The sequence below is a fragment of the Rhea pennata genome, chromosome 27 (genome assembly GCF_028389875.1).
Source record: "Rhea pennata isolate bPtePen1 chromosome 27, bPtePen1.pri, whole genome shotgun sequence".
Classification (NCBI taxonomy): domain Eukaryota; kingdom Metazoa; phylum Chordata; class Aves; order Rheiformes; family Rheidae; genus Rhea; species Rhea pennata.
Window position 1 is genome coordinate 748,053 of NC_084689.1, and position 11,092 is coordinate 759,144.

Below are 11,092 nucleotides of genomic sequence, written 5' to 3' on the forward strand. Positions count from 1 at the left end.
GATTGAGAAATACAATAATAGAGAGGAACAGCAACATTATAAACTTTTATTAAAAATAAAGTCCTACAAAATAGGAAAGCAAAAGCCTTCTTTCCACTTGCTTTCTCCCTGCACACTTCAGTTGCTTCAGGTTAGTTTCATGGCATACATCCTCATAGAAGGATAAAGAGTTACAGCAAAATCAATACTGGAAAACAAGGAGTTACATGCCAGGTAACAGAAATGCACAGAGGAAGCACAGAAAGAATTTTCTCAGCCATTTATAAAAAATGGCAGGCATCCCAGAGTGTCTGTAAATTGGTGGCACATGGGAAGATCAGATCATCTTGTCAGAATTCTCTTCCACACCTGGGAAAAAAAAAAAAAAAAAAAAAAAACCACTCAGGATGTGAATCACCTCACACCTCCCTCAGCTGAGCTGCCAGTTGGGTGCTCAAGAGGGCTACTGTCAAGGCCAAGCCACACCAAGTGCCCTGAACTCCCTGCCCAGCACTCCATCACTGAGCACAGGGCATAAAACAGAGCCTCCGTCTGAGAGACACATCCAAGGGATGAGACCAGTTACATCTTGGTCTACCCTTTGACTGATGAAGACAGTTCTCTGCACAAAGCATTTAAGTTTTGGGATAATGAACTCTTACAACTCTTCTCTTACAAGCACTCATTTCAAGTCAACCCTGGAGAGCTACAGCATCTATTTAAGGCACTGCCAAAAGCCCTCAGCTAGCCAGACCCACACAGCTAGAGGGCTCACTGCTCAACCTTACCAGACATCTCTGTATTACTGCACCAGTCTGTAGGTGATGTAGCGGCCTGCAGTCTCACTAGGTCTGATGATCTTGACTACCTAGGAGCCCAAGAGAAGCAACTCATGAGTGAGATGGTAGCAAGTTTCCCTAGTAGGGCTTCCCTGCCTGTATTTGTGCCAGACAAACACACACGCTCACTCAAACCCAGACAGAACAGTTGCAACACTGCAACCCTCAGCAGCCACAGAGACTTTCAGTACTAAGCTTCATGCCTGTGGCTGGGGTGTAGCATAGAAGTGTCACATTCATGTGCAGGGAAGTCAAAGGTTGGGGCTGGTGTCACACCTGCTGGTCCTCATCAGTTGATTCAACAGCCAGAGTCATCTCCCCTTGCTGAAAGTCTGCCCACCTTACACAAGTCTCTGCACCGTAACAGCTTCCCTGTGTGAAAGGGATGCCCTTCCCTTCCCTAGGGGTTCTGAAATATCATCAGTATCCTCCGCTAGCACAGCTACTTGCTCTGCCTGCAGAGAACTGCTGCCTGTCACCAGCTTGTGTCGCTCTTACCTGGCCTCGTTTTATTCCAAAGTACCTGGCCACAGGATCCCCAGCCTGTATCCTCGGGAGCTGGTTCTCTCTCAGCTTACTGCACAGGACAGTCAAGGAAAGGCTCTACCAGTAGAATAAGCAATTGGCCCAAGTGTCTATTTGTACCAATTGCTGTGCCCTTTCCCACAAAAAGTATTACACTGTCACACTCAGAGGTGTATTCATTTTCAGCCCAAAGCAAGTATGAATCACATCTGGAAGGACAGGAACAAAACCAAGGATACTATCGGGCTAGTAGCTCAGTTACTTCTTCCTTTGTCATGACCACATGCTCTGGAACCAACTGTAAAGAGAGGAGATATTCAAAGATAAGAAAACCAGAGAAATGAACTGTCTCCTTACAGCCGCAGGAAAAGGAACAAGTGCACAAGGGAAATTGGAACAACTGCTGCTCTGTCACTCAGCCTGACCTTCCAAACAGAAGGTCTCTAGGTGCTGGCTGATGGTCTGCAGTTCAGGAGACAGACCAGTTGTCCTGTCCTTGCTCCACTGCCAAGACCACTCACCTCATGTTCTGTGATGTTGATCAAGAGCTCTTGCTGCAGAAACTGCTCCAGAATGTACTTGGGAGCCATATCTACCAGGGACTGAAAAGGAAAAGGCATGTCAGACTGCAGCATGGGACACTGCTCTGGGAAAACCTGACCAACACTCAGACCTGATCCTCAATAAACATCACATTACGAGTAATATCATTATCTTTGCACTCACATAGCTAGAGCTACTCAGGCTGAGGCAAACAGACCTTGTCACCACTGGCAAGTATCTCATTTTCTCTCACAAATCTGAGTAGGCCCTCCGTTCTTCCTTAACCAGAGTTAGAAAGTTCTCTTTAATCAGAACCAGCCTGATTAAATACACTTGCATGCAAGTGTCTATGTTAAGGCACAGCAGGCTTTAGTGAAACATTTTCTCAGAAATAAAATTCTACATTCTTATTAATCTAAAGCAGTACTGAAATACCAACATGCAAAACATCCACAGTTCATAATCACCCTCTGAACCCTGAGACAGCTTGTTTTTAGGGCACTCTGTACCTGTTTTGCTGAGGGAGTCATGCCTTGCTGTACCACAATCAATGCTCTGGTGATGTTCTCCTCCTGCATCCTCTGGCAGTACATCTTGATCGTCTTTATTCCAACCTTGGGTTCCTCTGGGAAACAAGTCAATTCCAGGATTATAATGCATATGCTTAAGAATCCAGGATTTTTATTTTGCAGGGCAGGATAAGCCTTCTGAAAGGCTCTCTACTAGCAAAACAAGAAGGAAATAGCTTACATTGAAAATGAGAGGTTTTGAGCACTAAGGAAGCATGGTGACATGAGACTTTGAAAAAAACCAATCCATCCCTTCCCCCCAGCTTCTACCAGCATGAGGCAAAAAAAGTAACACACAACAGCTACAGATATTCCTCGGTGCCTGAGTTAACACGCGCAAGTTCGAGCTCATTGCACAGATGGTAACTGTGCCACACTCACCCGGGAAGAAAACAAACATCTGGTCTGTTGGATCATCGTTATGAGCCACCAGCACCGTCAGGTCAGTGCGCCTTGGCCTCCCTTCGCTAGGCTTGTCCCCAAACTGGGCCTTGAACTCCTCCAGGGTCTGGTCCAACTCGTCCTGAGTCACCAGGTAGCCCCGATCGTGACAGAGCTGCAGAGAACATTCTCACTGGAGATACACAACGCATCCCGACAGCCCCGCTCGCACCCCGCACGCGGCACCGCCCGCCTCGCGCTTCAAGCGCAAGCCCTGCTGCTCCGGGCCCGCTGAGCCCCCACCTCGGCAGCCCCGCACGGCTCGCAACACAGCGCAGCGCTGCCCCCGCCGCAGAGCACGGGGACGGGCGCCCCGGCACGGGCCCCGAAGAGCCCAAAGCGCCGGGACGCGCCGCGGGGGCGCTGCCACCCCCCCCCCCGGCCTGCTCCTCGCCTCACGGACCCGGTACCGCCCCCCCGCCCCGGCCCCGGCCCGCCCCGGCGGCCCCGCACCTGCATGATGGTCTTGCGGATCTTCCACAGCCGATACGTCTCCTCCTCGTCGTCCATGGCGCCCGCTGCCCCCGCGCGCCGCCGCCGCCCAAGGCCCCCCCCCCGGCGCCGGGGCGCCCACTTTAAACGCCTGCCTCGCGGCGCGGCAGGCGGGGCGGCAGCCACCTCGCGCAGGGGGCCTCGGGAGCAAGGGCTGCTGGGAGGTGTAGTCCCGGCCGCCGGCGCCGCCCTCGCCTCTCCGCTGCTGCCCCCTGGCGGGCGGCGGCGGCGCCGCAGGGAGCGAGCGCGGCGCGGGGTGCGGGGGAGCTGTGGGGCGGGCGCGCGGGGCAGGTCTGGGGTAAGGGGCTATGGGATGGGAGGGTCCTGGGGCAGGTCTGGGGGGTGGAAGGGTCCTGGGGCAGGTCTGGGGTAAGGGGCTATGGGATGGGAGGGTCCTGGGGCAGGTCTGGGGGGTGGAAGGGTCCTGGGGCAGGTCTGGGGTAAGGGGCTATGGGATGGGAGGGTCCTGGGGCAGGTCTGGGGGGTGGAAGGGTCCTGGGGCAGGTCTGGGGTAAGGGGCTATGGGATGGGAGGGTCCTGGGGCAGGTCTGGGGGGTGGAAGGGTCCTGGGGCAGGTCTGGGGTAAGGGGCTATGGGATGGGAGGGTCCTGGGGCAGGTCTGGGGGGTGGAAGGGTCCTGGGGCAGGTCTGGGGTAAGGGGCTATGGGATGGGAGGGTCCTGGGGCAGGTCTGGGGCAGGTCTGGGGGGTGGAAGGGTCCTGGGGCAGGTCTGGGGTAAGGGGCTATGGGATGGGAGGGTCCTGGGGCAGGTCTGGGGGGTGGAAGGGTCCTGGGGCAGGTCTGGGGCAGGTCTGGGGGGTGGAAGGGTCCTGGAGCAGGTCTGGGGTAAGGGGCTATGGGATGGGAGGGTCCTGGGGCAGGTCTGGAATGGATCTGGGGGACGGGGTTGCTGGGGCAGGTCCTGGGGCAGGTCTAAGGGCAGATCTGGGGGGTGGAGGGGTCCCAGGGCAGGTCTAGAGTAGAGGGGTATGGGATGGGAGGGTCCTGGGGCAGGTCTAGGGTGAGGGGTCCTGGGGCAGGTCAGCCACAGGGGTCCGGCACGGCAGAGGCTCTTCAGTAGGGCAGAGACCTGGGACCAGCGGCTCTGTGCGCCCAGGCCCCAGCCCGGGGGCCGCCTGGTCCCCGCAGCCACCCACGCAGCCACGTGCCACCGCACTCGTGTCACCGCACCCGTCCCCCCACCCCATCCTCCCTCCAGCTGGGGACAGTGTGGCAAGAATAAATTGGGGAGAAAAACATAACAAATCCTCTTGCAACACAACGGGGCAGGCTCAGGCCAGGACTCGTGACAGTGACATCCCCGGCGGGGTCGGCCCTGATGGCGGCAGCAGCTCCTCTGCCGCAGCCAAGGGTATTTCTCCTTCACAGGAGGGTGGAGGGGCTTTTTTTTTTTTTTTTTTTTTTTTTTTCTGGTTTGAATTACAGCTCTGAGTTTCTCAGTCCAGGGCACATCAAAGGACCACAACCTGACAAAAGCAGTACCTACCAATTTCGTGCACAGATCAAGTAGACAGCTCCTTTGAAAGGGGATATTATTCAACACAGAGACGCAAGATTCACTAGCAGAGACAGAAATTCAACCCTCCACAAACAATCCGCCTGCTGAGGCTCTTTTCCTGCCACCTTTAATTCAATCACAAGCAATCATTAATCCCACCTAAAAAAGCACCAAAAAAAAAAGACACAAAGCATTAGTCAGGGTTCTGCCTCCTTTAATCTCACGTTCTCCCATGTTATCCCAGCTGGAGAGTCCCTTTTCTCCCCTTTCTTTTACTTTTTTTTTTAGTGCTGGCACTGCCTCACAAATTGGCTCAAAGAGCTCAGCCCCGCCGCATGGGCTCAGCCACGCTTTATGGCTCCCTTCATTTTGGCAGGACCTTGCAAGACTTGTGATTTCCACCCAGCAGCGAGACAGAAGATTTCAGCTCCCAAGAGCTGCTCTAACATTAGCAGCCCACAGCGAATTGTCCTCCACAGCTGGCAGCGTCAGCGGCTGTCCGTGGGGAGCCACCACACGAGACTGAGACCAAAAGGAGCCGAGAGACGGTGGCAAGCGGGAGATGCTTGTCTGCAGCTTCGTCTCCTCCTGGTGATCCCTTGGATCCAGGCATTGAGCAGGCAGAGGAAAACGATCCATCTGTCATCACACTGCATCCCCACAGCCACAGCTCAGTCGCTGGGCTGGAAATTGCTTCCCAGGGATGTTCCCTAAACCCACCGGCCCGCGAGACGGCAGCGCCCACGGCGCCCTGCACCCGGCTGCCAAGGGGCAGCTGCAGACGCCCAGGCAGCGCGGCCCAGGCATGAAGCAACTGGTACCCTCTGCCCTGCACCGAACAGTGCTCCAAACCCCACATTGCGAGCGGCGCTGCAAACCCTGCGCCACGCGTGATGCCCCAGCCCTGTGACACGCGCGATGCCCCAGCCCTGCACCACCAGCGATGCCCCAGCCCTGCTCCACCAGCGATGCCCCAGCCCTGCGACACGCGCGACGCCCCAGCCCTGCACTGCCAGCGATGCCCCAGCCCTGCGCCACGCGCGATGCCCCAGCCCTGCTCCACCAGCGATGCCCCAGCCCTGCGACACGCGCGACGCCCCAGCCCTGCACTGCCAGCGATGCCCCAGCCCTGCTCCACGCGCGATGCCCCAGCCCTGCTCCACGCGCGATGCCCCAGCCCTGCGCCACGAGCAGCGCCGAGCATCCGCGCGGCCACGTGACCGGGACCCCCCCCGCCCCGCCCCTTGGTCCGTCCCCCCTCGCCCCCCCCCGCCCCCGCAGTGGTCCGTCCCGCTTAACCGATAAACAACCGCCGCGGCCTCCCCGCCTGCTCTGCTATTGGCCAGTTGCGCCGTCCATCATCGGGCCGCACCGCCGCCCCCCGCGCTGATTGGCCGCGCCGCCGGAGCGGGCGGGCCGCGGGGCGGGCGGCCGCGGCGCGATGGGTTTGGGTCGCTTGTCGCGGCGGGCGCTGCTGTGCGGGGTGGCGGCGGCGCGGCGGCTGAGCGGGAGCATGGTGAGTGCGGCCGGGGCGGCTCTGCGGCCGGCGTCCGCCCGCCCGAGCCCCGGGAGCGCTGAGGGGGCCAAGCGCGTCACGGCCCTTCGGTGCGCGGCCATAGAGACGGCGCGCTGCCGGCGCAGAGTGGCGGCCGCCCTTGGCGGACCCCCGCGCGCGCGGAGCGGCGGCGCGGGACGGTGGCCGGCGCGGGCCATGCGCCCCGCGGGTTCGCCGCGCCGCCCGTGCGCGCGGGCGGGCCCGGGGCGGCTGCCGGGGCGGCGCCAGGGGAAGGGCCGAGTGCGGCTGGGTTGGGGCGCGGAATTCCTCGGCGGGCTCGCCGTGGCGGCGGCCGGCGAGCAGGGGGCGGCTCGCCCGGGGCCGCCCCCGCCTAGCGGGGAGAGCCGGGCGCGGGAGCCGGCGGCGCTCGGCCGCCGCGGGGGCCTGCGCAGCCCCGGCCCGGGGCTCTGCTTAAGCTGCTGATGTCGCACTTGTCTGGGCCTGACTGCACAGGGTGAGGAAACCTGGGAGAGGCGTGATGCGGGGAGGCTCTGCCGGGGCCACTCCCCCGGCTCCATCCTGCACCCAGGATGGATCGTGGGGTTGTAAGACCTAGCGGGCAGCAACACCGGCAGTGTGCAAGTCTTAAGCTGTGCTGCGTGGGAGAAAAGAGGAGCTGAGAAAGTAATTTGGGAAAATTGTAATTTAGCTGGATTGTCGTGGCCTGGCGGGTGGACCAGCTGACATGCAGCGCGTGGGTCATCTGGGGCACCTGACAGCAGGGAGCCGCCAGAGCACATGATGGAGGCCCCTCTGGCACACTCAGCTTCTGCTTCACCAGTCCTGAGATGAGCAGCCAGTAGAGAGGGGCGCTGCTATGGAGGGTAGGGATGGAAACAGCCAGCCATCAGCATGGGGGCACAGACACAAACTCTTGCTGTGACATGACTCTCTGCTGGTCTCTTGCTGGAGCTGAGCTCACCTTAAACCTGGAGAGGATGCACTGCTGGGCTGTGCTGGGATTGCTGGGGAGGAAAGCTGATGGCAGCTCTCTTGCAGTGTGCGCAAGTAGATGACTGGCACACTGCCAAATCAATCTACGACTTCCACGCTCAAGACATAGATGGCAACATTGTCTCCCTGGAGAAGTACAGGTAGGAGTGAACGGGGTGGAATCTACTTGTCCTTGGTAACGTGGTACGCAAGTGCGGGGGGGGGGGGGGGAAGCTGGTGCCCTTGGGCCCTAGAGGGGGAAGCGCTGTTCAAAGGTTAATAGCTGCACCAGGCAGCAGTGACTAAGCCACAAAGGGAGCTTGTGTAACATGGGAGAGGCTGCATAGAAGGCAGCTTGTTTATAGGCTGTCTTCCCCACTTGCTGGACCCTTCACAGAGAGGACAGGTGAGGGGCCTGTCTAGTCCTGTTAGGAGAATTGCTTCTGATTCTTTACTTTTTCAGAGGCTTTGTCTGCATCATCACCAATGTGGCTTCAAAATGAGGAAAAACAGACGTAAACTACACTCAGCTTGTTGATTTGTACGCCAGATACGCTGAGAGGGGTTTACGCATCCTGGCATTTCCCTGCAACCAGTTTGGAAAACAGGTATATGGGAGCACCTGAAGGCAGCCCTAGAGCCCCACACAGGGGCAGCTCTTGTGGGTCCGCTTGGCCAGCTGGGCTCTGCGTGCCTCCCCAGAACATGAGAGGAGCCCATACAATACCCGTGTGCCAGCAGAGCCATGGAGTTTCTCTGCTAAATGGGAAGAGGCTTATGTTACAGTGCCCTGTCTTTTGCCTTCCTCAGGAACCAGGGGACAATGCTCAGATTAAGGCATTTGCTGAGAAGTACGGAGTGAAGTTTGACATGTTCAGCAAGATCGATGTCAATGGGGACAATGCCCTTCCGCTATGGACATGGATGAAGGCACAGCCTGCAGGAAGAGGCACCCTGGGCAAGTGAGTGTTGGAAAGGGGAATCATAGAAACCACCCAGCCTGCCTGGTGCTGCTGGAAAAGCTCGCGGGGCTGAGAGCAGACTTCAGCAAGCACTGCCAGGCAGCCCTGGAGCCTGTCCAGGGCCAGGGCAGCCCTGCAGCGGGGAGGGAGGCGTGGGCTCTGGACTGCTCCATCCATGCTGGGCAGTGAGGCCAAGGCTGATAGAAACAAGTGGCCTGGTTGCAACAAGAGGAATTTTTTCCATCAGTCTCACTTTATCTTTTTTCTTCTAGTGCAATAAAATGGAACTTCACTAAGGTAGGACACGTCTGCCTGCTCCTGGGCTCTGGCTGCATTATGGTCAAACCCTCACCCTGTGGTAGGCGGTGGGGGGTGCAGGGAGAAGGGATCCTTGTGTATAGGCTCTGCTCTGTGCAGTTACCCCAGCTGCGGGGGCTGGCCTGTCCCAAGGGCCAGCTGCACTATCCCGGACCCTGTGCTCAGAGACCCTTACAAGCCTCCAGCTTGTGTGATCTCCAGCCCTGTCCCAGTGAGGCAGTACGAGCAGAGCTGTGAGCAGGGTTGCCAGGGTGCCCAGCTCCTCTCCATAGGCAGGATTTGCCCCCAGCCTACCCCCTGCTGTAAGCAGAGCCCTGGGCTGCAGAGCCCCAGTGTTATAGCTGCTGCCAGACTCACTTGGGTGCTTCTTCACTTCCACAGTTCCTCATTAACCGTGAGGGCCAAGTCGTGAAGAGATACAGTCCTATGGAGGATCCCTACGTAAGTCTCCGGCTGGGGCGGTTCATGTTGCCGTTCTGCCTGGCCGCCAGTTCCAGCTACGGCACCGAGCTACAGGAGAAGGGGGGAAGCACGATGGTACCAGCTGCTCTCGTGGATCACGTCCGCGATTGAACGCAGCAGTGCTGGGGCTGCCTGTGGAGGACTGTTGCTCCAGAGGAGGCTCTGCTGCACTGCTGTGTTTTCTCCCTCCCTTGCCTGGGAGAAGCAGAGGCCTCTGTGCCCTGGACACAGAGGGGGTGGCAGTGGCGGCGGGGAGGGATGTGGGTCTGGCAGCCCTTCAGCCTGCTCTGGATGGCGTCCGTCACAGACGGGGTTCTCACACGTTCTTGGGGCAGCGATGCGCTCACAGCACGACGTTCCCTTCCTCTCCACAGGTTATTGAGAAGGACCTACCTACCTACCTGTAGACTTGCTCATCTCACCCCCGTGCTGTCCCTTCTGCCCAGCACTGGCTCTCCTGCTCCCTGTGGAGTCTTCTCTTCTAGCCCAATGACGGTCTGTCTTTAAGCCAGCTTGCTGGTGAGGCAGACCTGAAGATTTGGCGTGCACCTGTTGGAGGAAGGTTTCACAGGGCTGGTGGCCTCTGCTGGGCAGCCCTTCTCTATAGTTGCGAAGCAGCATCTGACACCTCATTGCAATAAAGTTACTGGAAATGACTGGTCCTGGCTGGCTGGTATGGCAGAGAGCGGTGAATGGGCTGCTCTGCTCTCCCAGGGCTGCTGCCATGGGAGCAGGGAGAAAGCAGGATTTTGCTGGGGAGCTAAGACCTTATGCAACTCCTGCCTCAGCACAGCAGAGCTGATCCCAGCAGGGATAATCCTCATTAGTGCTGATGGGGGAATTACATACAAATCCTGGGTCAGTCAGAGCATCAGAGGGGATCACATGGAAAAAGGCAAAACAGGGTGAAAGAATGCGTGTATCCACTCTGCAGCCGTGGGGGGGAGCCAGTCCTCTTGCTGGAAGGCAGATGCGATCCCTCTTCCTCAGGGGAGCTTGCAGGATCTGGTAGTTTCCCTCTGCTGGAGGGAGACTGGGTTGGGGCCTGAAGGCAAGTGAGGTTATAGGCAAAAACCCCTGGGCACTTAATGTACTGGCGACCCTAATGCATCTCCTGGGCCTGGCAGGGCAACAAAACAGCCTGTTCTAGCTGTGGTGTAAGCTATGGCCAGAAGCAGCTAAGGCAGAAGAAAAAAGTGGTGCTGGGCCATAGTGAAATACCTTGTACAACAGACTTATCCAAGGTGCACGGGTGCATCCAAGCATCTCAGCAAAGATGGTGCCTGCAGCGGTCCAGCACTGTCCGGCCAAATCCATGATGAAGTGGCCTCTCCGGCAGGAGGTGGGAGAGACGGTTTAACTGCGCAGGTGCCCATGCTGCGCTGGAGCTCTGTGTGAGAAGCAGGCAGCTGCCCCTGGGAGGGTGCTGGGCCTCTCCTGGCACCGCAGTGCTCACATCAAACCCAGCTCTGCGGGCCGGGCGGGGGGAGCCCTGTGCATAGCGTGTGGCAGGGGTAAAGTCGGGGAGCAGCTCCCAGGCTGGGACTCAGGGGAGCGTTGTGCTGCCGGCTGGCCGGCCGGCACACAGCAGCGGTGGGGGGGATCGTGCTCCGCCTGCCTGTCCGCTCTCTGCAGCCCCGCAGCCGCCCCGGCAGCACCGAAAGCCCCAGCTGCGGTTGCACAAGGGCAGGGTATGACCCGCTTCAGTACTACAAGTGCCCCGGCTCACAGATCCACCTCCAGCTGGGATAAAGAGGGCTGCTACTGCCTGGGCAGAAGAGATCTCAGAGCCACATTAGGTGACTAAGCAGAAACAGCTCATGCTGGAGGACAGGGCCTGTACTTTGGCTCCTTTTAGCCACATTTTTTCCGGCAAAGCCAGGAGAAAGTAATGGTGCGGGGAGCAGCTTGCGTTGGGCTGGGGTGTGGCCGAGCTCCCACGCTCAGCTGGTGCC

The 11,092-nt window shown here is 58.5% G+C and overlaps 2 protein-coding genes across 2 annotated transcripts; one reads left to right on the forward strand and one right to left on the reverse strand.

Moving 5' to 3' along the window:
• Nucleotides 1–32: 32 nt before the first annotated feature.
• POLR2E (RNA polymerase II, I and III subunit E) lies at nt 33–3,445 on the reverse strand. Its single transcript, XM_062596145.1, has 8 exons — nt 3,350–3,445; nt 2,837–3,011; nt 2,396–2,511; nt 1,865–1,945; nt 1,583–1,641; nt 1,317–1,395; nt 768–847; nt 33–348 (listed from the first exon to the last, which is right to left on the reverse strand). The coding sequence occupies exons 1-7, from the start codon at nt 3,404–3,406 to the stop codon at nt 782–784; spliced, it is 633 nt and encodes a 210-aa protein (XP_062452129.1). The 5' UTR covers nt 3,407–3,445; the 3' UTR covers nt 33–348; nt 768–781.
• Nucleotides 3,446–6,314: 2,869 nt separating this feature from the next.
• On the forward strand, nt 6,315–9,793 carry GPX4 (glutathione peroxidase 4). Its single transcript, XM_062596136.1, has 7 exons — nt 6,315–6,423; nt 7,462–7,556; nt 7,859–8,003; nt 8,206–8,357; nt 8,630–8,654; nt 9,057–9,116; nt 9,512–9,793. Exons 1-7 carry the CDS (start codon nt 6,349–6,351, stop codon nt 9,542–9,544), a joined length of 585 nt encoding a protein of 194 aa, XP_062452120.1. The 5' UTR covers nt 6,315–6,348; the 3' UTR covers nt 9,545–9,793.
• Nucleotides 9,794–11,092: the final 1,299 nt, after the last annotated feature.

Bases quoted from the DNA above. Each gene is read 5' to 3' on its own strand.
- POLR2E (XM_062596145.1), bottom strand. From the start codon at position 3,406: ATGGACGACGAGGAGGAGACGTATCGGCTGTGGAAGATCCGCAAGACC. The intron at 1,946-2,395 runs GTACAGAGTGCC...TTTCCTTTTCAG, and splicing joins TGACTCCCTCAGCAAAACAG to TCCCTGGTAGATATGGCTCC. The intron at 1,642-1,864 runs GTGAGTGGTCTT...CTCTCTTTACAG, and splicing joins TCAACATCACAGAACATGAG to TTGGTTCCAGAGCATGTGGT.